Source organism: Prenolepis imparis, unplaced genomic scaffold, assembly GCF_030444845.1.
Source record: "Prenolepis imparis isolate NDT839.2.m4 unplaced genomic scaffold, iyPreImpa1.0 SCAF_5, whole genome shotgun sequence".
In the NCBI taxonomy this organism is placed as follows: domain Eukaryota; kingdom Metazoa; phylum Arthropoda; class Insecta; order Hymenoptera; family Formicidae; genus Prenolepis; species Prenolepis imparis.
Window position 1 is genome coordinate 9,007,978 of NW_028141163.1, and position 24,422 is coordinate 9,032,399.

At 31.5% G+C, this 24,422-nt stretch overlaps 3 protein-coding genes across 4 annotated transcripts in view; 2 read left to right on the forward strand and 1 right to left on the reverse strand.

Moving 5' to 3' along the window:
• On the forward strand, positions 1–6,616 carry LOC145936885 (protein LLP homolog). Its single transcript, XM_083039550.1, has 3 exons — positions 1–262; positions 427–690; positions 6,393–6,616. The coding sequence occupies exons 1-2, from the start codon at positions 103–105 to the stop codon at positions 687–689; spliced, it is 423 nt and encodes a 140-aa protein (XP_082895676.1). The 5' UTR covers positions 1–102; the 3' UTR covers position 690; positions 6,393–6,616.
• Slow (epidermal growth factor-like protein slowdown) lies at positions 1,162–22,217 on the reverse strand. The gene is made up of 9 exons (XM_083039543.1): positions 21,772–22,217; positions 4,957–5,019; positions 4,640–4,725; positions 4,306–4,401; positions 3,066–3,191; positions 2,903–2,989; positions 2,513–2,586; positions 2,345–2,452; positions 1,162–1,701 (listed from the first exon to the last, which is right to left on the reverse strand). Exons 1-9 carry the CDS (start codon positions 22,215–22,217, stop codon positions 1,534–1,536), a joined length of 1,254 nt encoding a protein of 417 aa, XP_082895669.1. The 3' UTR covers positions 1,162–1,533.
• The window catches only part of LOC145936884 (uncharacterized), a 24,191-nt gene continuing 6,159 nt past the window's right edge, over positions 6,391–24,422 (forward strand). The window contains exons 1-2 of one of the 2 annotated variants that reach the window (XM_083039547.1): positions 22,315–22,445; positions 23,832–24,251. The gene's annotated coding sequence lies outside the window, so the exon portion shown is untranslated. Of the gene's footprint in view, positions 6,510–22,314; positions 22,446–23,831; positions 24,252–24,422 lie in introns of those variants that run through there. The other variant, XM_083039548.1, reaches the window with a different exon arrangement.

Consider the following 24,422-nt stretch of genomic DNA (forward strand, 5'->3'; position numbering starts at 1 on the left):
AAATGTAGATGGCAGTTGGCAGTCAAACTCCGAGCGATCGTCTGAGTATATGGTCTGTGGAACATAACCTTTATCTTATTTTAATTAAACGCACGTGTAAATATGGCAAAATCGTTGCGTAGTAAATGGAGAAGGAAATGCAGAGCAGTGAAGAGAGAACGTTATGCGGAAAAGGAATTAGACAGATTGAAGAAAACCCTTGGTGTTGATGAAAGTGCATCTAATGATATTGAAATGAAAAATATTCAAGAAATCGCTACAGGTATGATTTTACGCTAAAGTTTGCATTAAAGACACTAAAATACCATAAAGAACACTATTAAATAGATGTTTATAATAATTATAATAAGTATATAGATACTAACAATTTATAATAAATATTATCATATATAACGAAATGTAACATGATGATGTTTTACATTGTAGTTGTTGACGCAAGAAAAATCAAAGAAGACAAGGCTAAAACTAATGGAAAAAGCGAAGCCATAGATCAAGAACAGATGGAAGTAGAAGGTGCTACTGCTAGAATATATAATAAGAAAACATTGCGTGATCAGTACGGTAATTATCCCGTATGGATGAATAAACGAAAGATACTCAAACATAAGAAGGGAAGAGCGAAAACAGAGAAGGCCAGCAAAATATCAAGCAAAAGACTCACCAGACGACAGAAAAAGGCACTAAAATAAGGCAATTAAATTTTTCTTTATAAATTGTGAAATTAATTTTTTTTCATATTGCTTATGAATTTTTAAATATTATAAAACTTGGTTTTTCCTCTCTACAAATTATTATTATTACTACCACACATTGGAATACCATGTTTGTTTCCTCTAAAAGGATGGGTGTAGTTATAAAATTATGACAAACTTTCTTTTTTATTTTTACGTTTTTTTCAACTGGTTGTCATATCTAGTTAACATATCTGAATAATTCTTTCTTATCTTCTTCTGCATATATTTGACTATATTTTGATCGATACTTTTTTTTTGCTGAATAAAATTTTTCTGAATTTTAATTATAATTTGAATCAACTTTTTTTTAACTTTAATTATTTATAACTTTGGATAAAAAATGCACCCATTCTTTTAATGTTGTATGATAGACCATTTTCATGCACCATTCTTTCCAAAACTTAAATTAAAAGGCAGTAAATACAAATCCACATTATTTTATTATATATATAAAGATTGAGTACAAATAATCATATTTAAATTATGCTACTATTATTACTAGCCTGCAAAACGTAACAAATATTAAATTATGGCAGTGGTATTGATTCACGGTAGAAAATTTCCGTGTAAATTTTATGACTAAAATTATGTCAGCACTTTGATATAGAAACGACCAATGCCATTCTATGGCTTGAAAGTAAATATTCTGTTACAGAATATGCTGCATTTTTTTTTTTTTTTTATTTTAAAATATTAATCATTTTACATAGCATTCCGACTGGATAAAAACTTCATGGTAAAAATACCACTATCCATTATTAGTATTAAATAGTACTGATAATGATGCTGTATAGCAATGCTAAAAATTCAACGACCCACTGTTTATTGGTATTACTGATCTGCAGCGTATTCTCAAACGATTTTCTAATTCTGCGACGCGATTCATCAGATGATGTATCTTTCTCACTTCTGCCTCGTACTGCTTTATCTTGCTTCTCATATCATATACTTCCTGTTGCATCAGTTGCTAAAACAAATCGTAATTATGCCCATAAACAATATAAATATCTGTTTCTACTAATTACACTTCGATCTCTATATAGCTCGAAATATCAAATAACGCACAAACCGAAATTATATTATTGAAATCATATATTCCTCTGTTTCTTTTTATGATATTCATTCTTTCACAAGCTCGTAAAAAAAATAAAAATAATTTTGATTTTTATCAGATCACCTACAACTATTAACAAATTTTAAATAAATCGAAAATTGATAAAAAGTTTATAACTATATCGATAAAAGTTTATAACGAAATTATACTTTCTCTCTCATCGATCATGATTAAAATCTATTCTTTTATTTTTTTTAATAATTGTAAATATGCACAATATCTTACTAGATAATCTAAATAATAAATATTTAAGTTTAAAATAAAAAATGCGCTTGTTTTCAATTATATGATTATTTAATTTAAATTATATATTATCGTTGTGTGTGCACAGCAATAATAAAATCTGAAAATCGAGGAGATAAAAAGTATAAATAAATATTCTTGCGCATTTATTTATGAAATAAAATTTAATTATGCGAAATTTTTTGTGAGATATTTGCTATGCGTTATATTGAGAGATTCGAGTGTATAATATTTTAATATTTCTAAAATATACCATGTTCTCGACAGTTCTTTTCATATCGTTCATGTTCTCAATCGCTAATGTAACTTTGGTGTTCATCTCTGAAGTCTCCGTCTCTCTTTTTCTGTTTTTGGCCACTTGCTAAAGAGTTGTAATATGTTTTTTCATCAATTATGTTATGTTGACAAGTATTAAACTTACCTTTTCCAGTTTAGTCAATCTTTTTAAGATGATCTCGTAGTCTTGATCATCATCACTTAGCTCATTTTCTGCATCTATAATTTAAATGGCATTTTGTTCACTATTTTATTTACTAATTTATATTTTTAGAAATTTTTAATTATAAAGCGTGAATTTTATTCCATATTTATTGATATTGCAAAAATCGAAATTTAAATATAGTTTAATTATAAAAATAAAATAATTACTTTTTAAACTATAATAGTTTTGTTCACAATTTCAGAACACAGTATTATTTATAAAATTAAATATTTGCAAAAGACAATTGGAATTAATAGAGGGAGTCAATAGAATTTTAACAAAAATACTGTTATATTTAAGATCGAATTATATATTATTATGTATACATACCATCAGAAGTCATCGGATCTTTTGTTGTCGATATGTCGTGAAAATTGTTCTCCAAGTCACGGGCCTCAAAGGCATTTTCATCGGTATCTGCAAAAAAATAAACTTATTCTTATAAAGTTATTATTTGAAAAGTTTTATTTTTTAAATTTCGAATTTTGCGTACCATTCCTCCGACAGGATTGGCCATCTTGCTGAAGTTGAAATCCGATTCTACAATGACATCGATAGCTACCGGGCACGTTTATACAAAGTTGTCCGCATGGTTTTTCTATCGCACATTCATCCACGTCTGCGAAATAAAGAAATATTAAATAGATAACACTTAATTCACATTTTTGCAAGCTATCTAAAATGCTGCATTATATCTTTTGGTACCAAAAATGTCACAAAAAAAATAAAAATATATTTAACATAAAAAAATATTAAATTTAAAATAAAATTTTAGTTTATATTTAACTTTAGAAAAATATATAATTGATAACATGTTAAAATCATATTTTTATTATATAGTTTAATATTATAAATTTTTTAAATTCGTTTTATAAGATCCGAATCTCTTTCACACATCTTTCACTTATTCGGTTAGAATATTGATTTACTAAATAACTAAATTATCAAATAATAGCACATATATATACATATATATAATTAGACACAATTGGTCCTAACTAATGACATATAAGCATTGCCTCGTTAAAGCGCAATTTGATCGATTCCTTAGTTGCCTTCTCGTGCCTGGTATCATCAGATGTAATTAATTATCGACATGAAGCGATACGTTTCTTGATAGAATCACGCGAACACTGAACTAACTACAGTGCAATCTGTATTATGGTGTCCTGTATGTCTTGCATCGCTCGATTGCAATCAAATAGTTGCCGCCTTCTCTTGATAGATTTATGAGCGATTCTCCGTCGCGCTACACGAATATTCTAATCATTGTTCTTTATGTATTATGCAAACGCTAAGTATTATAATCGCAATCATGACTATAATGAAAAATCCGATGCTTAGTTGAGAAATGCGGATGTTACTTCAATTTTTCTTTAGTTTGCTTTCTTATAATAAAAATATCACACACACACATATCTCGCTACCGATTAAAATAACTGATAAAATTGATTTTAAACTATTTAAAATCTTTATTAGAAGAAGATAGATGGAGAAGAAAAGAATTTCTATCTGTTTTAAATATTCTTTGTTTCACAAAATAATGTTATTTATTTTATGCGTACTTTAAATATGTATAAATATGTGCTAATATTATGTACGATATTCCGTGAGAGAAAAAGAAAGAGAAAGAACGATTTCTTTTCGATTTCTTTACTAATTTCTAGATCATATAATTTTCTCATCAAAGCTAATAATAATAAATGGATGTTCGTAAATGAAATTAAAATTACCTGTCTGGCATTGATTGCCAGTATAACCCTTAGGACACGTGCATTTACCAAGTGATGTACAAGTTCCGCCGTTCAGACATGGTATTGCACACGTGGCTGGAGAACAATTACATCTAGATTAGTCAATTCGTATTATTGTGAATAATGCAGATTGTTCAAATATCGAAAGAATATATGGACTAGAATGTTGATTATAATATACTACTTAATGTTTTATAAAAAAAAATTTTAATAATTTTAATTATTAATATTGAAATAATTAAAATTGTTATATTTTTTGATACTTGTAGGCAATACATTGAAAAATTGGAGAACTGTCATTAAATTTACTTACGTTTATTACAACCAAAACTCAAATGAGTAACTTGCGACCATCCCGGACAACAAAAAAAGCTAGAAGTCACCTCGGTGTATACTAATCTAGAATATTTCATAAATTTTGTTAGGAAATTTATAAAATGCAACGTATCATGCAATATATCGTATGTCATTAATAGAAAATCCAAAGGGGAAAGTTTTGTTACAAGCATTCATAAATCTACAAATATTTATATATTCTTGAGCAACTTATCCTAAAATCAATTAGATCACAATTTATATGTTTTTTCTGCTGTAAATTCCTGTGCATTTATAAGATATGCAACGTAATACCTAATTTGTTTTCCCCGATGATGATGAGAAGTTATAGGAGCTTGTCTCGTACACACTCGCCTTCTGAAATGCAAAATAATAATTTTTAATAAAAAAAAAAGAAATAGATTTTGTAAATGTATTACATATATTATTCACATCACACAAATGATAATCAGCGATCGCGATATCCGAAAGCAAACTGAATATAAAAATGATCACGAAGATATTATCAAGAATCGCCGTCATATGAATTTTCAAATAATCCTTTTCTTCGATCCCGTATCGATTTCAGCTTTGCATTTCGTTATTACGGCTTATACGTGATGGGGGAATTAAATCTGCGGATCGGTCATTTCGATAGTCATCGTAAACGTGTCCCGTGTTGGGCCCCTTCGTTCCAGCTGATCGCTAAAGCGCAGTCATTTGAATCGTAAAGTATGCAGAAGGCCGGTTAAATCGTAAAATACGAAGGCCAATATCGAATGCACACAGTCGAAATAAAAGTATTTGCGTTGGCGACGATATTACAGCTTGTCATGCCTTGAGCCGGCTTCAGAATCAAGCTTACACGATATGAAACCGATTGTATTTCTGATTAAGGACCAAGAATTTTAAAAGTAAAAGGAATAATAATATCATTGTGTGATCTGGAAGCAAGATTAAATCTTGAAAATATCATCAAGTTACTTAGCAACAACGAAATCGTGGACCAGACAGAGCGGATCTCAACGATTCATAACATATGGCGATCGTCCGTATAATTAGGCATCGAAACGAACGCGCTTGCTCGACAGAACCACTTCGTCATCGTCAGGCCGTAGAAAATTGCATTTCACCATGTCGCTGTCGTGTTTGCTGAAACGTAACACGACATTTACTGTCGCAACAATGAATACTGAGGACTCGATGGTCCTCGTCTACGTCGACTTCTCGCTCGAGAAGCGCGAGAAACGCGATCTATCTATCTGCCATAAGTGATCACATAAAGGATATTATATATGCGCAATTAATGCCGTCATTAAACTTTTTATTAATTCGTATGCATAACTCTTGATTTGTTTTCTCATTGCACGTCCAGCGTTGAATGCAACTTATTGATTGGAAGTCTTTGTTTGCATCATATTTACATTATCTATAATATGTTTATTTCAGCCAAATTTATAAAATTTATTATCTCCCGCCATGTATATCGAGCAATAAATTTAATTCGCAAAATTGAAATTGAATAATATTATTAATTTAACTTAATAACTTTATATGATAATTAATATAATAATAATTTAAATATTACAATTTAAACCTATTTGTGTAATTGTGATTTTTAATGTAATCTGTTATGATGTCATAATTTGTCATAAATTTAAGCGAAATATTTGGAAATATCAGTTTTGTGATTTCCGAATATTAAACACAGAAACCACAGATTCTTTAAACATTCTTCACTATAATTACAGGTGCTCCTCGGAAACCCAAAACTGTGTCACGAAGTTACAAGAATGTGCTAGTGAGAAGACCGTTGGTTTATCTACAATTATCGGAGAGAGAAAGGATCAAAGAGATTAGCATAGCAGGTAATTTCGCATATTTTTCACATATCGCGAATATTCTGTTTATTTAAATGGCTTCTTAATGCCATCACTTTCACCATCATAAATTTATTTCAATAAATTAATATTTTGACCCTAACGCTCTTCTCTTGGTATAATTTTATGAGGCATTTGTTATTTACGAATTGACTAAAATAATGCAAATAAGTAAACTGCTTATTTATAATATTGTTGATTTTATATTACTCGTATTACGTTGTTAATTTCTTAATATCAGATTAATATTTTATTTTGAAAATATTTTAATATAAAATTAACATTTGTCTAGACATTGAATTTAAAAAAAGTAGTAGTTAAATCAAAACGTTAAAACAAATTCTAATAGAATGACATTTTCGCTAAAAAAAATATCAACTTTAAGATCAACAAAGAATGCATCGACAAAATATAAATAATTTTTAATAAAATACTTTGCGATTAATCCTATTTATATCAATAATACTGCCATATACATGTAGAAGACAGTTTAATAAGCCTTCATGTGTAGAAAGATTTTTTCTATGCATATAACATTATATATATTTATATTTATATTTATATTATTTATTATAGTATGTTATAAATTTACACTAAAAACTATAAGACGCCGCATAGAAATCAGGAAACTGTCTCCTATAACTTATTGTTAGTATAATCTAGCATGTCTACGTCAAGTTATTAATAACTTGGGTACTTTAATGATTCACAATGATTTCCTCAAACTTTCTCCGGCGCGTAAATCGCCCGTGTCGTGTTCTCAATTTGCGAAAAATCTCGTGAAATGCGTCGCACAACGAGGGTTCAGATATGGTTCAGAGGATATTCGCGTGGGAATACTGGTTCTAGAACTATTACTTCGAGTTTGTTCCGCACGTATCTCGGTATAGACACCGATAAGACTGTTTCTCTTTCGTTTTTTTAACGATATTAAACGGACATTTCGACAAACGTAAAACGAAATTGTCGCAAGAAGCAGGAGCGTGTCTCACAATGATAAGAATTATTGGAGATTTATAGCGCGCGGATGATTTATGTCGAAAAATCTTGTCTTTCCATGAAACTCCTCATCTCATCAATCGTGGTATTTATGCGCCAACCAGTTACTAGACCAGTTTTATACAGCGTGGGTTAAGGGTCAGTATACCGAAGTGATTGGCAAATGCATCGACCAAAGTGCATATGCATATGTGCCTCTATTGATTTAAAATGTTATCTCAATACATGTAGAACTGTTCAAGAGTTTTGTAGCTTAAACCATTGCTAATCATTTTTCTTTACGCTCTTATATAATATAATTATATATATTTATATATTTGTAATTTATAATATAAATCTCCATAAATAAATTATTTTTTTTTTAGAAATAGTATTAATTCCAATTATCGACTTTTTATTCATGTTTTTATTACTTATAAATTTAATTTATTAATTTTATAATAAAAAATTAATAATTTAAATTTAAAAGTAATAAAAACATGAATAAAAAAGTCGATAAATAGAATCAATACTATTTCTCGAAAAAAATAATTTATTTATGGAGATTTATATTATAAATTACAAATATATATAATTATATATATGTATATATATTAAATACATATAATATATATTTACAATATCATTTAAAAATCATATCTGATTAAAGCAAAAAGTATGCAAGAAGCATAATAAAATTAGCAACATTCTGCATCAGATGCATAACAACCAAAAGGGATTGCGTGACGCGGGTTACAAGGTTTTGGCCGAAGGGTGATAAATCTCGAATGAATTATCGCATTGAACGCTCGCATGTCTACGGCTCTCTTAAGCACTTCCGAAATCTTAGTGGCGATCTCAGGATGGTTTCCATTCCTAACAACATCACGTAACCCTTAACGCGACGTTGTGTTATCGTGATCGTTTGTTACGTTCGTGCATCTGTCTCTTGCTCATGTAGATTTTCGCCGATGATGACAACGACGATTTCCTTTACTGTCCCTACGAACTTAACGAACATGCCTTCTTCGCGACATGCAGCTGTGTCTATGCGAGAGCAAAAACATAGCAAAACATTTCTTCGTCAAGTCGAAACCACTATCGTCCTTGTAAATTTTATGAATCTCGTAATTCACGTCAGCTTTATTAGGCCAATAAAGTCTACATGACATTTAAGTTCAATACTTGTGGGGATTATGATTATATATGTTTCAATTTTCTTTCTGCTAAATGCAAAATGTTGTATATTGTGGTATATAGGTTTCGTGTAATATTGCAAGCCTACGAATAATATAAATTTCATACGATTATATAAATTGTGTTTATTTAAAAAATATAAAACAAAGATATAGCTGCTAGAAAATGGATTCTTTAATAAATAAAATAAATAAAATTTAACATAAAAAAGTATTGTAGAAAACACTAAGTCAATTTTAATTAAAAAAAAATAAATAACATTATTTATTACAATTTAATTTTGTGAAATATGAATTCGAAATTTATATTTTTATGTGCCCATATATGTATGTACATAAACATGGAATTATTATAATTTAATAAATCAAGATAAATCACATAAAATTGAATAATAAGTCATTGATATAATTAATGACAATTTATTATTAAATATTAAAAATTACATAAAATATAATTTTTGCTTTTATACATATACATATGTATAAAATTCATTATTATATCCGTTTTCATTCATTCGTTATTCATGCTTACTGTATTAATTTAATTATACATGCATATATTAATAACTATATAGATTTTTAATATTTTAATAATTACATTTCTGCAAATATTTTTGCATTATTTAATAACGACAATTTTTAATTAATTTTTAAATAAGAAAAAGAGCGCAATAAAAAAATCGGTATAATTTCTCGTTAGAAGGTATATCCAGCAATAAATTCTAACTACAGACGGAGCAAAGTGCAATTTAACGCAGAAATACATGACACATCTTGCACGTCTGGTATAGAGGCAATAAACACTGGTCTTTTATTACCCGATTTTTCATAAACGTTAGTCTACTGTTTTCTTTTTTCTCATACACGACGCATTGCGATCTCATGCAGATGCGCGCTTCACAGCTTCCAATTTTGTACACACACAATCATAAAGAAATCAAGCATTCAACGAGATCAAAGAGAATGGCAATTTTCTTTCCCGAATTAGCCAGCATTCAAAAATGCATGGAAAAATAAATTAAAATCGCGGTTAAAATCTGTCATATGATGGATGACGCTATTATCTTGTTTGTATTTATTAAATGCTTTAAATGAATTGTAAATTACTGTCGCTATATTTATTTCTCATGTTTATCATTAGTGTATTAATAATCTATTTTTATCAAATATTTATTAAAAAATATAAAAATTATGTCTTTAATCTCAACATTTGCATTTAAAAATTGACGCAAAATGTGTGACACATTATATATATTTTAGGATTATCGTAAATGAAGTCATTCTCTAATTTCTTTAAATAATATTAGAAAAATTAAGAGAAAATTATTATTATTTGCTTAATTTTATTCATCTTGTTTCTTATAAAAGAAAGAAAAAATATTGCTTCTCTCCATCAATTGTAATGTTAATAATTCACATTAAGAAGTATTATATTATAGATATACTTTTGATATCGAATTAAAAACTTGCGTCTGTTAATATATTTTTATGAGCAGTTCTCAAGTTAAACTGAGAAATCCAGTGATTGTCATATACAAAGTATTTATTAATAATTTCTTCTATATAAAATATCAAGTTACTTTTATTTTAATATGTAATCTTTACTTTATAGATTTCCGTATTCTTATCATTTTTTATATGTATACAGTTTTTATATATTTTTATATAAAAAATAAGTCACTTTTATATAAATGTTTGCGCGCGTAAAAATTAATAGATCTTGATAAAATAATAGTAATTATAAGAGCAGTTTAGTAAAAAAATAAAAGTAATTATATGAATGCGGATAAATCAAATACATAAACCTTACCGAGCTGTTGGCGAATAAAATTATTAATAAACTTGCCTTGGTTTGCGACTAATAACAAAATTTTCGTTTGTCACGCGAACGAGGTGATAAATTAGCAATTATTGCAATAATTTGAGATTTCAAGAAGGATCCGGATATCGATTTGATCGAGGTAATGAAGGGGCAAACACAGCTATCGATTGGCGGTGTAACGACCATTTATTTTACGAGCGATCAGCATGCAAAACACGTGGAATCTCGACTGGAGAAACTTCGCGAGGAGGAACAAAGAAACTGGAGAGTTGAAGTGCCACTTGTGTGTGCCCGTACGGCAATTTATTTTTAAGGTTTTCCAATGACTACCTCAGTCATCGGTCGCTGTTTTACAAGTACTGAATTGATCAAGTGCAGTCCTGGACACTTGTGACATCCCACTTTTTTATACGTCGCTCTAAAACATTACTCGAGTCAATTAACAAAAAACTGCTCGGGTAAATTTTGTAACTCGAAACAAAACTGTTTAAAAACAAAATAAGTGATAATTATGCTAAACCTATATTATATTAATTTTTAAATTTTTATTTATGTTTAACAACACAATTTTCTAAGTTTTTCAATACTTTAATTATGTAAGAAATTTAATTAAAATTAAAATTAATTTTTTATTACACATAATATTAATTTCTATAAAAAAATTTTTATTAAGTTTTACTTTTGATAATGCCTAAAAATCAAAGAATTTTTATGAATTATTATATTAATTACATTAATTTTCTTAATTAATATATTAATTACATTACATGCACTACGTTTGAGAGCTATTATCATTTTCATTTTTTGTAAAAATAAGTAACTGTGTCTGACTTATAATAGTGTGGTGAAAAAATTTAATATACGAATATAATGTATACAACAACCCTTCACTCCCGAGAGATCGTGCGAGCTACTCGAAAATTACGACGTATCTTATTTCAGGATTCGAGGCCTGAACACCATAATGCACCTACATATTGCACGTTTCAATTACGAATCATGATAACACCTCTTGGTGGTAACTTTGCTTTCTCGCAGCTGCATCCGCATAGCTTATCATAAAAGTAACAGAGTTATTTTTAAGATGGTTGGATGAGTTCCATGCACTGTAGAAATATTTTTTTTCGGCAAGGTATCCCTCCGTATAAAAAAGGAACTTTTTGCATTACGTAAACAACTCCTTCCATAAATATTTTTTTATTATTTTTTTGGTGATTAAGTGCCCCTTTTTCAACACAAAGCACGAGCTTTTTTTTAACGTAAGAAAAGATTTTTTTAAATACGTTTCAAGTTATTTTTATTTTGTTCTATATCTTTCGAAATGTTTCTAATGCATAACAAATAAACAAATAAATTAACTTTTTGTAATATTTCTTAAACGATTGAGAAAAATAGCAATAAATGAATCAAATTTAAAGTGTGCTTTGAGAGGAATGTTTAGAAAAAAATATAAGGGTTTTGAGATATTTCTTTAAATAATTATTATAATTCAAATATCTCTATTTATTTAAAGAAAAAATACATACATGTCGTCATTCATATATTGTGTCAGGATTGTGCAAGAAGTTATTTTCACGACTGCTAAGAGGACGTTGCACTTTCATATCGTTAGAGGCTGCATATACAATCATATACTCTGCCTTATTCACGAAGTGTGAACGAACGATGTCTAAACAATTCTGTATCGCGCGATGTATACGTTAACGAGAGTTTGTCGGTCGTCGATCTCATCAAGGCGATTCGTAGTGATTCATTCCTGCTAATTTCAGATTTACGTTTTGAAGAATTGCTTACACGAGTTTTTTATTTTAGGATCTCTTTCTCCATCGTTCACTGCATTATAATTAATTCGCCAACAGCTCAGTAAGGTTTATGTATTTGATTTATCCGCATTCATATAACTACTTTTATTTTTTACTAAACTGCTCATATAATTACTATTATTTTATCAAGATCCATTAATTTTTACCCGCGCAAACATTTATATAAAAGTGACTTATTTTTTATATAAAAATATATAAAAACTAATACATATATACATATATACATATAAAAGATGATAAGGATATGGAAATCTATAAAGTAAAAATAATATATTAAAAGAAAAGTGACTTGATATTTTATATAAAAGAAATTATTAATATAAGATAATGAAAAGAATATTATTTCTTCAAATTGTTTATTGCTTAAAATAATAAGAGATATTTATCATGAAAATTAAAGGCAATTAGTATAATACAGAGTCTTTGAAATAATTATAATATAATAAAGAAAGACTTCAGATTTTTTTCTTAAAAATTGTCTACCGGTTGACTCTTCGGAAAAATTCTGGTGGCGTCTACGGTCTCGTTTAAAATCTCGGATCCCTCGGTGTTTCCATAAACAAAGAAATTGCCGGTCTGCGCTCTGCGGTCCAAGAACGCACAGTCCATATTTGCGAAAACGGCGAATTGCCGCCGCTCGTTCATTTAGAGATTGCATCTCATGCGCGTCGAAAGCCGTTCTCTTATAGCGGAATGCGCGAGACGATGCAACGGGAGCCGCGGGCAGGCAGCGCAAAACTTCCAAATTACAAAATTGCTTGATGATGGGTTACCCGGGTTATTTCTCAGGTGAAGTAATTATGCGCCTACGCGGTGCCAATAAGACGCGCAGCGTCTTTCATTACTGCATCCTGTGCTTCGTTTTCTATATACGCGTTCCCCGGTGATGATGCGGCGCACGACGTGTCTTGGCATTTAACTTTTTGAAGACGAACGTGGGATACACAAAGTATCTCGCATTAATTTTTAAAAAGTCATTAAACTTAAATCGCATAGATGCCATATCTGGTTTTTTCCTCACGCAATCTTTGCGATGAAATAAAATGTACTATCCGATATGAATAATCGAAATTATCTAAACATTGCACGCACGATTTCATATAAAACTATTAGAAATAATAACATCAATTTCTAGCAATTTGACTCTTTTCTAAATTTTAATTTGACATACAAATTGATTTCGGAGAAATGTTCGAGTTCACCGTATATATGCATAGTTTTTAAGATGTTTACTCGGAATCTTGCAGCATCCCGGCTATTGTATTCGGTGAATCGAGAACCAGTTCTCATTCGACGGCTGTTCATTTCGAGAACCCTTCCCAGAACAAATACCGGCAATTCGTCGGTAGAAAAAAAGGGCAATCCCAACTTTCTTGCTTCTCCATATTCGGAATCGTCTAATTCGCTCGTTTTCTTTAGCCAGTGCAACTTATGTTCCTGAACGCCGTTTGTCTCCCGCTATACGTTTGTCTAATAAACTTCGAGTTTGTCTATTAATTCTGTTGTAACGCAATTTCACGCGAGACTAGGTTGGGCAAGCGACGTTGTAAAGCGTAAACTTTCTAGTAAAGTCAATGGAACAATATTACACAATCACAGCGCGAGATATTGCTATATGATTGATTGCGCTTAGAAACTACGACAGCTTTAATGTTATCTTAATTCTGATAAAGATAAATCTTAAAGATTTCATGCAGCTTTTTGTATCTAATCAAGCAACGTAAATCTGCATAAATAATTCTTTAAAATGTTCGCATATTTATCTCTTAAAATTAATTGTCATCTGTGTGTTAGCATCTTAATTTTTTAATTAATAGACTCCGTATAACAAAATTTTTTCTTCAGTAACCTTTGCTCGCTTATTATCATTTTAAGCATAACAAATATTATTGTATCAAATTTATTTTTATTACGTAGAAAGAAAATTAACATCAATTTTCTTAATTTATTTCTAGTTTTTTAAATGTAATGAAAAGTTTTGTGCAGAAAAGATTATTAGAATATATTAATTTTAAATGTAATGTTTTTATGCAAGCAAGGAAACCTTAAGATATTCGTCAGTGACTTAACGATTTTAGGAAGCAAAATCTTAACGCGCCGTGAAGGCCTGTAGCTCTTTTATTTTCAAGATTTTATATGGCGAGTATAAACAGCGGCGGGTACTAAAAGGATCGACAATGCGATGATCGATGATGCTGAAAACAATATTTGAATCAAAACTAGTAAATGCCAGAAATCTGCATACAGCAAAAGATAGTATTTTTTATATTAATATTAATATATTACATCTATATTTTTAATATTAGTTTAGAGATTATTTTAAGCGCAAAAATGTCACATTATTCAGACATTAATGTTTCAAAAACTTAAAATTGGCCATGACGACATAAATATTTTTTTGTGAGAAGTACGATTTTAATTACAAAAGTCTTTTTTATTGTTATATTTTTATTTCTTGTATTTTTAATAATACAAAACAGGACCGCAGGATACTCTTGCATTAGTCTGTGCAAATGCATAGCGCATGCATCATACAAGTGTATACGTGCGTCTCGCGCTTTATCCGTCCATTCTCTTCTCTCGCTTTTGACCTTTTCACCTCTCGCGTCCGCAGCCTACGGATAAAAGTTTACGCTAATGGATTTACATGAAGTCGCTATCATCGAACGTGGCAGGATCGAGCTGCGAGCATCCATCTCGATCGTTTATCCCTTCGTTTCTTCCCGCCGCGATCTAAAGCACTATAGTACAGCTATATTGTACTTTCAAACTTCAAGTAAAATTTTATTGTTTATTAATTTATGTTTTTTTAATATTTATTGAATATTATTTAGAATATTGTATTTTCAATTTTAATTACGAAATAAAGATATTTTTATAAGAGAGAGAATAATATCCTTCATATATGAGCTTTTCATGAAGTTTTGCAACAGTTTATATTTATTTTTTTAATTATTTTTTCTATTAAAAATCTGCAATCGCGAGATTCTTTCTTCTGTCACCAGTATCGTTCTTCGTGTGCCTATCTTTTCAGCCTCACCATAGCTTTTTTCTGACTTCGCGATTGTTATTATCCGCTTGCAACTGTCAGGGGGACCGATGGATCGTTTCGATATGATTCAATGTCGAGTGCCTGCACGTCCATCGAAATTGTACGTCTTCCCTTGATCCAACGAACGATCGATGCTCGCGGCCTTCGCGTGAAATTATAAGGTCATGGGTCGAAGCACGCACACTCTGCTATCGCAGATGGAGATTCTGTTCAAGAGTTCCGAAACTTTGGAGAAGCAATATCGATTTTCATTAACTTTTTTCAGTAATTAGGTTCTCGATGTCCTATATATTGCTCTGATGCCATAATGAATCATTAATTTAATCATAAGCCCTTAATTCGAAATAAATCTAGAGTTTTCGTCGATGAAGGAAATTCTCGATAGCTCGAGAAACCTTGTCCTAGATTTAGCCTTTTGTATGTGATTTTCGTATTATTATGTACAAATCGATTTTCCTTCAGTAATATCGAGAGAATTCACAAATATTTATTATTAAATATCTTTATAGCAGTTTCACAAATTATATATCTATTAGAGTTAAAGTTAAATTAAAGTAAGTTTAATATAATTATTAATTATAACATCTCTCTCTCAATTTGTTGAAGTAATAATAATAATTTGTAGCAAGTTTCTTAATTCGGTCTTTAATATGTAATTGAATATTTAAATCATTCTTTGCATCTTTTTATTGTCGAAGAAATATATAGATCTCTAGAAATTGGTTGCAACTTGACATGTGACGAATTCAGAAGATACACGCAGTATCCTCAGGGTTGAACGGCCGACGCTGATATGTTTAACCTGCGGGATACTGGTTGGCAAAAAGAGAGAAAAAGAGAATAAGACGCGAACGCATGAAAGAAACTCTATTTGCGGCCGTGGAATTTTTTTTCTTTCTTCGCGATACCGATTAGGAGAAATTCTGTCGACGCCACAAAATAAACTTTGAAACGAAATATAAGAGAAAATGGTGAGCTTTACCAAATAGAGAAGAATAAATATTTTCCAGTGTACCAAATTATATCTTAAGAATATATGTATATGTCAATTTGCAGCTCGTCAAGCATATTTATAAATGATATCGACATTAACGATACTATTGCATACAATATATATATATATATATATATATATATATATATATTGTATACATTATAGCGTGCAGATGCACTTTGCATACACTTTCAATGGTTTACTTTTAATGCGCTACGCGGATGCATTTGGCACCTCTGGCGTTCCATGAAGCTCAAGGTACAACGGAGCACTGTACTTTTAATTTAAATAATGACTTTGCACGTGCGTCGAGTGAAAGCATGATTAATATAATGTTCCATAAGGGTTCTACAGGTTTATGCACATAAACTTAAAGACTTATATTTGCATTAATATTGAATACTGTTAATTAAATTTAGAAGTTTATAGAAATTATTACAATGCTATATTAAGAGATATAAGCATACACATTGACCATGTGTTGTAAAATTAACATTTTCTATTGATATGATTTGACGTTAAAAATAAAACAGCGCAACACATTATTAACATCTTAACTTTATTTGAGTGTTCTCTCGAAGCAAATAAAATATAAAATAGTTTAAAGATATTTTTAAGATGTACATCTTTAGATATGAAAATTTTATCGTTAAAGAAATATGCAAAAAAATGTAGGCATTATGCAAATTTATAAATGCGCTCATAACAATTCTGCCACAACACATAATACGATAATCGGCGTTTTGAATGCGGTTCAAATTGCAGTTATTATCACAATCGTCGATTGAAAAGCATACTCATCCGATAAGAGACATACGCAGTTCGTCGAGTTTCGATATCTTTTCTTTGAAACATTGTTTGTTGTTTGAATAATATTCGAACACGAGCTTCACTCGTATTACGCTTTATAAAGAGTCATAAATATGTATGCATGTTTAATCACGTGCTTTGTTTCCTTGCGCTACTCAAATTGTGTTTCAAAACAAAGAAATAATCGATTGGTAAAATTAAATAGTTGCATTTAAGTATAATTCGAATATTAATTAATTATTCTTTTTTCAAGCGACTGAATGAATACGGATAATGAAGCGAACCCGAGATACTCTTGTAGCTTTATATGAAACTTTTATATGAATTTATATTACAATTGGATATTTACTTAATCTATAAGTATAAATCTTGTAGGACTTAAACATTTAATTAAGATAGTAAATGCAGGTTGGAGACTAAAATTTTATGTCTTGCAATATTGCAACAAACGCATGATAAAATTTAAAAGGGATGTCTCCTTTCGACGCTAAAAGTGAAGTGTCACATACTTTGTGTCTCAACTCATTTTCTGCTCAGCATGTTCCTCTAACGAGCTCTTTAACTCGAGGCGATGAAAAAGGCAGAAACATTCTTTGTGCTACGTTGTCTGTGATGAATATATATTCCTGGAGATTTTAGTTATTTGAATATTTTTTCGAATGAAAAGAAACATGAATTTTGTCACTTTAATGTTAATATATGAGTTTCAATGCATTTATTTTGCGAATTTGTTTAACAAGTTCTCTATGATTTGAGGGAACGTTACTGTATGCATTTTTTTCGCAAAAAAAAAAATAAATAAAAAGAAGTCTTATTAACTGATATTTAATTATAAGATTTATATTTTAATTTGCATAATATTATGCGCATATTGGTATTTATTTGACAAATTACAAATGGTCATATTTTAATAAATAATAATAAATACGTTTTGCGCTATTTATTTAATTAAAAAAATTAGATAATCAGATAATATACAGTTTAAAGTAATAAAGCATTAAACGTACAAAAATTTTTTGCATTTACAATTACTGTAATTAAAAAAATTATCGATAATTTCTAATATATATAAGGATAATTTTTTTCTTTTATACACAATATATAGATAAAGATGTGTGAACATTATATCTGCTGTATTTATTGAAGTCGCAATATACTTCGCGTATGGTATCGGAAAATAATTGTTAACGTTTCCGATCAGGATGATGGAACGCGCGTTTAGTTCCCGAGAACACATTACATCGACGAATGACACCTGTCTCTTTATAATCTCATTGCTCATCGATCAGCCATCGATGCTGAGTTCTATAACGATAAGCAATGGCAACGCTGAGCAGTGAAACGTGCCCAAGAGTGACATTGTAGGATAGTTATCTAGAGTACTCGGAACAGCTTGAATATTCATTATTCGCGTCTCTCTTGCTCGATACTCATCGATCACTCGAAAGATGTCACAAGCTGAAGCAACATAAATAATCGAGACAAAAACGTGGCCGGCGGTAAGGAATATCATGGTCCATATCTCCTTGCTCGCTCAAACAATAGATGTGTATAACAATAGCGGTTAATTACGAGGAGAAACCTGGTGCAGCATAATCATCGTGCATATTTTTTACTAATGCATTAAATAGTTTTAAGCGCTCTCTCTCTCTCTCTCTCTCTAAATTATCGCATTGTACAGTTCAAGGAAAGACTAAAACATTTTTTAATATTGATAATTTATTTTAAATTTATAATCTTTCTCTCAATTTAAAGAGAAGTTAGTCTTCGATCGATACGCATCTTGTGTCAACGAGATAAACGATTCCGAATATTAAAATTGCGAAGTAATATATCGGATATTGATATCGCGCATACGTCATCCACAAATTTTTTCGACGATCTTAAATGGATAAATCGCGTTTTAAGTGTTATGATTGTCGCATCAATGGACTTAAATCGATGACACGAGAGAGATTCGGCGCATCGTATCAGCCGCATCGTTGAGAAATCCTCCATGAGGTGCATGCGAGTTCGACTGTATGTGCATGATGATACAAAGAGAGAGAGAGGCTCGCACACTGGTATCTCGGACAGGTTTACAAGATTTTTTAGCCTGAGGCACGCATCTGGGCAACCCGATCGCGCCACTCGCAAGGTAGAACATCGAATTATTGCACTCAAATTAAATAATAACTATAGAGATTCTACACGTATATGTATGTACGTGTCATGCAAATATTAATTCAACGCAAGCATATATGTTTTACATAATGAAATGTTGTGTCTGCTGAAAAGATTTTGTTTAGAAGCTGATCAGAGAGATAGCCTGAAGATGATATAATATGATTATTTGTTGCCACAAATAATTATTATTACTACCGTAATATGAATATTAATTTTACATATTAATGATATATTATAATTATACAGAGTTCAAGAAATTTAATTGATATCGTAAATATTGTTCGAAGCTGGATCGCGCAATATTTATCCTGTTTAGTCTCGTTTGATAAGTGCAATTATGACAGTAAGCAGAGTTTGTGACAAAAGATGACGAGAGGGCAAAATACAGATGACGAAATCACTGTGCAATAATATCGAGTGGTATAGGCGCCGGTTTACTCTTTCGCCGGTGTGTTTATATTGCCACGAGCGCTTTTTACTGCGCCTGGCGTGAACGGCCGCAAGATGTTCTGACGGGCAATCATCGAATCACGCTGAAGAGCGAAATGATCTCGTGGCTGTCAGGAGGTGATAAAAGTTACGCGCGGTACGGTGATTTGCTCTTAATGGCCGCTTGTGAGAAGCCGAGTGTGAGACGCAAATGTGAGGTGAGAGTGAAAATATCTGACGCTGCTCGTTCCAAGAAAATCAGCAGCATTCATCCTTTGCTCAGAGCTTCGCTCTGTATCAGCGCGACTGTTATGAAACGTAATGAAAACGCACGAGTGTAGACAAATTAACGCCAAAGTTTTGTCACTGAAGATATCATTTTCTATTTCTTTCCTTCTATATGTTGATACATCAAGTTATACTAAAAAATCTGATTAATGAATAATAAATATTTATCAAATTAATTTTTACACTTGGCATAATGATTTGTTAGTTATTAATATATCAGAATTTTATTTTTACAAAAAGATATGTTAATATTATTTTATATAATAATAATTTTCGGAATCATTAAAAAAATTCTGAATTTGTCCTCAGAATTTTAATAATTTTTATTTTACTTACTGCCGCAATCATTTAAAACAGAATTTTTATACAGTCAGAAGACTAAGTTTTATGCATTATTAAATTTTTTAAAGCTACAAGCACATTCAAGCAGCTTAGGCAGAGAATTTTGCAAAAGACAAGTTTTACGATCGGATACGACCAATCAGGTTAATTGGTACTTTGGGATTACAAGCTTGGGTAACAGAGAGAGAGTATCATTTATCCGGATAATTTTAATCCACGTGTGTTGTGAGTCGTTGCATGCGCGCAAAGGAATCCGCACCGTCGTCCACAGACAATCCCAATAATTGTACGCGACAGAGAAACGCGCTACGTGCGAGATAATTAATCGGTCGATTAATTAAACGGCTAGCGGCTCGCCTTTGAAAACGACGGCGCGTTCGCGTTACGGCCTTATTCCGTAGTCGACGATCGTACATCATCGCGTGGACGCAGAGTGTCGTTCGTTGCTCGTAAATATAGTAATTCAGCGACACGTTAGCGATTCCATATATTTACGCGTCTCGGTTCATTCACTTCCATTTACGTGCCCTGTGCGCTTCAATTATTATTCAAAAATATCGAATTGTCTTTACTTTTCTATAGATAAATCATGTCTCCATCGACGTTTTTCTTAATTTTTGGCCAAAAGACTAGTAAAATAAAATTTTCTAAGTGATTTATATCATTCTGGCAAAAGGTAGATTCAATTTTTTAAAACTCAGTTTGCTTGACATTTCATTTGGTATGTACTTAATAAATTATTGTATCTTTGAATGTACATAGATTGAGATTCATTTATAACATTTAATATAAAAGAAATACATGATTTATAAACGCACATACACATACACATGTGTAAAATATTTTATTTTATTTATAGCATTCATTAATGAAACAAAGATATTTTATCGCATGTTTAATATTTTTTTAACTCAATTTTCGAACGTGAATGCAAATCGTCAATATAATTCTTTCGCGTGCAGAGATGCATTGTTTTCTGTTTACTCTCAATCTGCATCGCGATCTAATCTTGGTATGCAAACATCTCTTATGCATGTTTCATGTATCAAGATAATTCTCTGTATTGTGATGTTTATAAACTATTATTATTTATTGCAAAATATTTTTAGTCTATATAATAATGTACTTTTTAAACGATTTTAATTTTTAGATGCAAATTAAATAGTATCTAAACTCTAAATTTTTAACTAATTTTCAATCAAGCTGATCAGTCTAATTCCGAAAGAAGCCGCGTAAATGAAATTTACGCAACAAAAAAACTAAATCGCAATGTGATGTATTCGTTACAAAATTAATTATTCCATATTGTGTTATCATTTATTGATCCTGTGAAATATATCTATTACTCACCCCGCATGATGTCTGGTATACGTGGGAGCTGTTGTCGGAACCAGCTGATAGCTTTGCGTGACGGCTTCTCTCGGCTGATGCCGATGATTACCCTGATAACCCGCATACGCTGTCGCTCTGGTACCACCGTGCTCCGTTATCGTCACAACACCGAACTTATGCTCCACGTGATGATGCCTCGATGCCAAGTTTATCTGCTGCGGTGATCTTGTCGTGGACACCTGCGGCCGCAACGGGGTCCACGGACCCTTCGTAGTGGTCGTTTCTCGAACGATGCTGCGTTCGTCGTCCGGACGATCATGTCTAGCATGGAGGAGTCTGTCGCGATACCAGACTGGCCAAACGACTCTGTGGCTGCTGTGCGAGGGCAACCGATGATGATCCTCCGGCGAGGCTGAAGCGGAGCCGGCAATAAGTAAGTACGCCAGCAGTATCTTGAGGGCCATCTCGGGTCCAGCTCTTCGGAAGATTTATATCGTATTTGTGACGATGTCCTGACAACCTGACGACCTGATATACGAGCCGTCACATCCTCGACATCCTCCACGGTGGACTCGCTAAGTCCTCGACGGACATCCGGTGCGAGAAGATCCTCCACGAGCAGCTGAGAGCACTACTGAGAGCACTACCGAACGAGAGACACACGAAGCGAGGCCCACGTGCTTCAGATGCTGGTACCAACCCCACCATGAGTCTCTTTCTCCTTCTTTTCCCCATCTTGTTCCTTCCTCTTGTATTTCGTCGGGCTTCCCTCTTCTCCCTGTTGCCGCCATTTATTCACCGGTATTCGTTTGTGGCCCAGTCTGCCCGGTCTCTTTTCTTCCTTTCTCCTTTTCACATTCTCTGTCGTAGCACATTGCAGCCGTCTGTTCCCCTGATATCCCACCAAGTCCTTCGGTAACCACCTACAGATCCTTCCGCGGTCTAACCGGTACGAGGGAAGGCAGCATCTCTCTCGTGGTCGCTATCTCTACGAGCGCTATCTTAACACTATTCCGGACAAAGCTCTTGCGTCGGCTGCAAAGATATCGCGGCTCAAAAACAGATGTGGGTCATATATGTATATATGACTCACATGCGGCTCGCGAATTTCATTGTTACCGGAACAAAATCTCAAATAATTAACGGAGATCAAATAAACATATGAATCCAGGGCTTTGAATTGCAAAGAACATCTCTTGACAAAGATGAAAAAATACAAGTTAGAATTCCATGATATATTTAAAAATGATATTTAAATTGACAATTTTTAGTGTCTTTTAAAATAAGAACACTAGTATTAATATCATAAATTTTGATAATATTAATACTATATAATAGAAAATATTATAAACAATTATATTTTACATACAAATATGTCTCATTTTATAAGATTGAAAAACCATAAAAAATATAAAAACTCAAAAGAATTAAAATACAGAATTAGTAGGAGATAATAAACTAAATAAAATGTTTATCAAGATAATAATATAAGTGTGAAAATACTTTAAGTTACTATTACAATTATAATAATAGTTGTAATAATACAGTTAGGGAATGACGTACTAGTAATTTGCTATGATAATCAAATACAATGCGGTAATAATTGTTGTCATGACCAGGAACCGCAACACTACTAATATAATGATCAGTTCTATATATATAATCTGCTACTAATCTGTGTTCCTCGTTATTGTAAAAAAATAAACCACAAATTATAAAATGAGATGAAATAAGCATCTATAAAGTAACATCTAACTGGTATATGCACAAAGAGAGAAAACATATATTAAGTAAAAGATATTTAAATTTGTGTGAAGAAACAACAGAGAAAGAAAAGTAAATATTTTTATATATTTATCTGTCTCTTAAATAGAAAAAATATAACATCCAAAGCTTCTTGTAATGCTTATTAAATTCTTGATTTTCACGAAATTCTGTTTAAAATTACTTAATCTAAAATTATAAATGTAAAATAAGATAATTATTTCTTTATTCTCTCTAGCAGTTACCATATGTAAACATTGAAGAATAAATTTTACAAGATTACGTTGAAATACTCGATTCTCTTCTGAGTCTAGCCAACAACGTCGAGGGAATTGCTCGAGACAGCGGTCGATTTTACAATGCCGGAGTTGGAAGTTACGCGCACTAGAAGTCCCTGTGCAATTCCTGAATCACTTCGGCCAAGACGTTACTTGAGACCAAGGTCAGTGGTGCAGTGGCTGCAACCGAGGTCTCTCCGCTACTTTTTTGCTCATTTCTCGCTGAATGAGGGCGAACGGAGGGGAGCGGAATAATTGCGGATCATCGTCACGTTATTGCCCATTAGAGGAGAACGGGGCACAAAACACAGAAGCATATCGCGACCGACAAGAGATAAATCAATGTGGCAGGATAATATACCGCGACACTCATTCCCACGAGCACGATCTACCCTTCTCATCTACTCTCTGATCTCTCCAGTATTTCGAAGTTTCACGGTTGCATCGTCATACAGAGTGAGTATAAGATATTCTCTTCGGACTTTACGGAGGAGAGAAAATTTCGCGTGCTATAATTTCGATTTCTGCCTTTTTCTCCTCTATCTCTCTTGCCCTCTTTGTATTGTTACACTTCCTATTTAAGGAGCCAGATAAATGTGCTCATTTAAATGCGAAGGACACGGTGAA

Bases quoted from the DNA above. Each gene is read 5' to 3' on its own strand.
- LOC145936885 (XM_083039550.1), top strand. From the start codon at position 103: ATGGCAAAATCGTTGCGTAGTAAATGGAGAAGGAAATGCAGAGCAGTG. The intron at 263-426 runs GTATGATTTTAC...TTTACATTGTAG, and splicing joins TATTCAAGAAATCGCTACAG to TTGTTGACGCAAGAAAAATC.
- Slow (XM_083039543.1), bottom strand. From the start codon at position 22,217: ATGGCCCTCAAGATACTGCTGGCGTACTTACTTATTGCCGGCTCCGCT. The intron at 4,402-4,639 runs GTAAGTAAATTT...ATTGTTCTCCAG, and splicing joins GAGTTTTGGTTGTAATAAAC to CCACGTGTGCAATACCATGT. The intron at 2,587-2,902 runs GTATGTATACAT...TTTAAATTATAG, and splicing joins AGATCCGATGACTTCTGATG to ATGCAGAAAATGAGCTAAGT.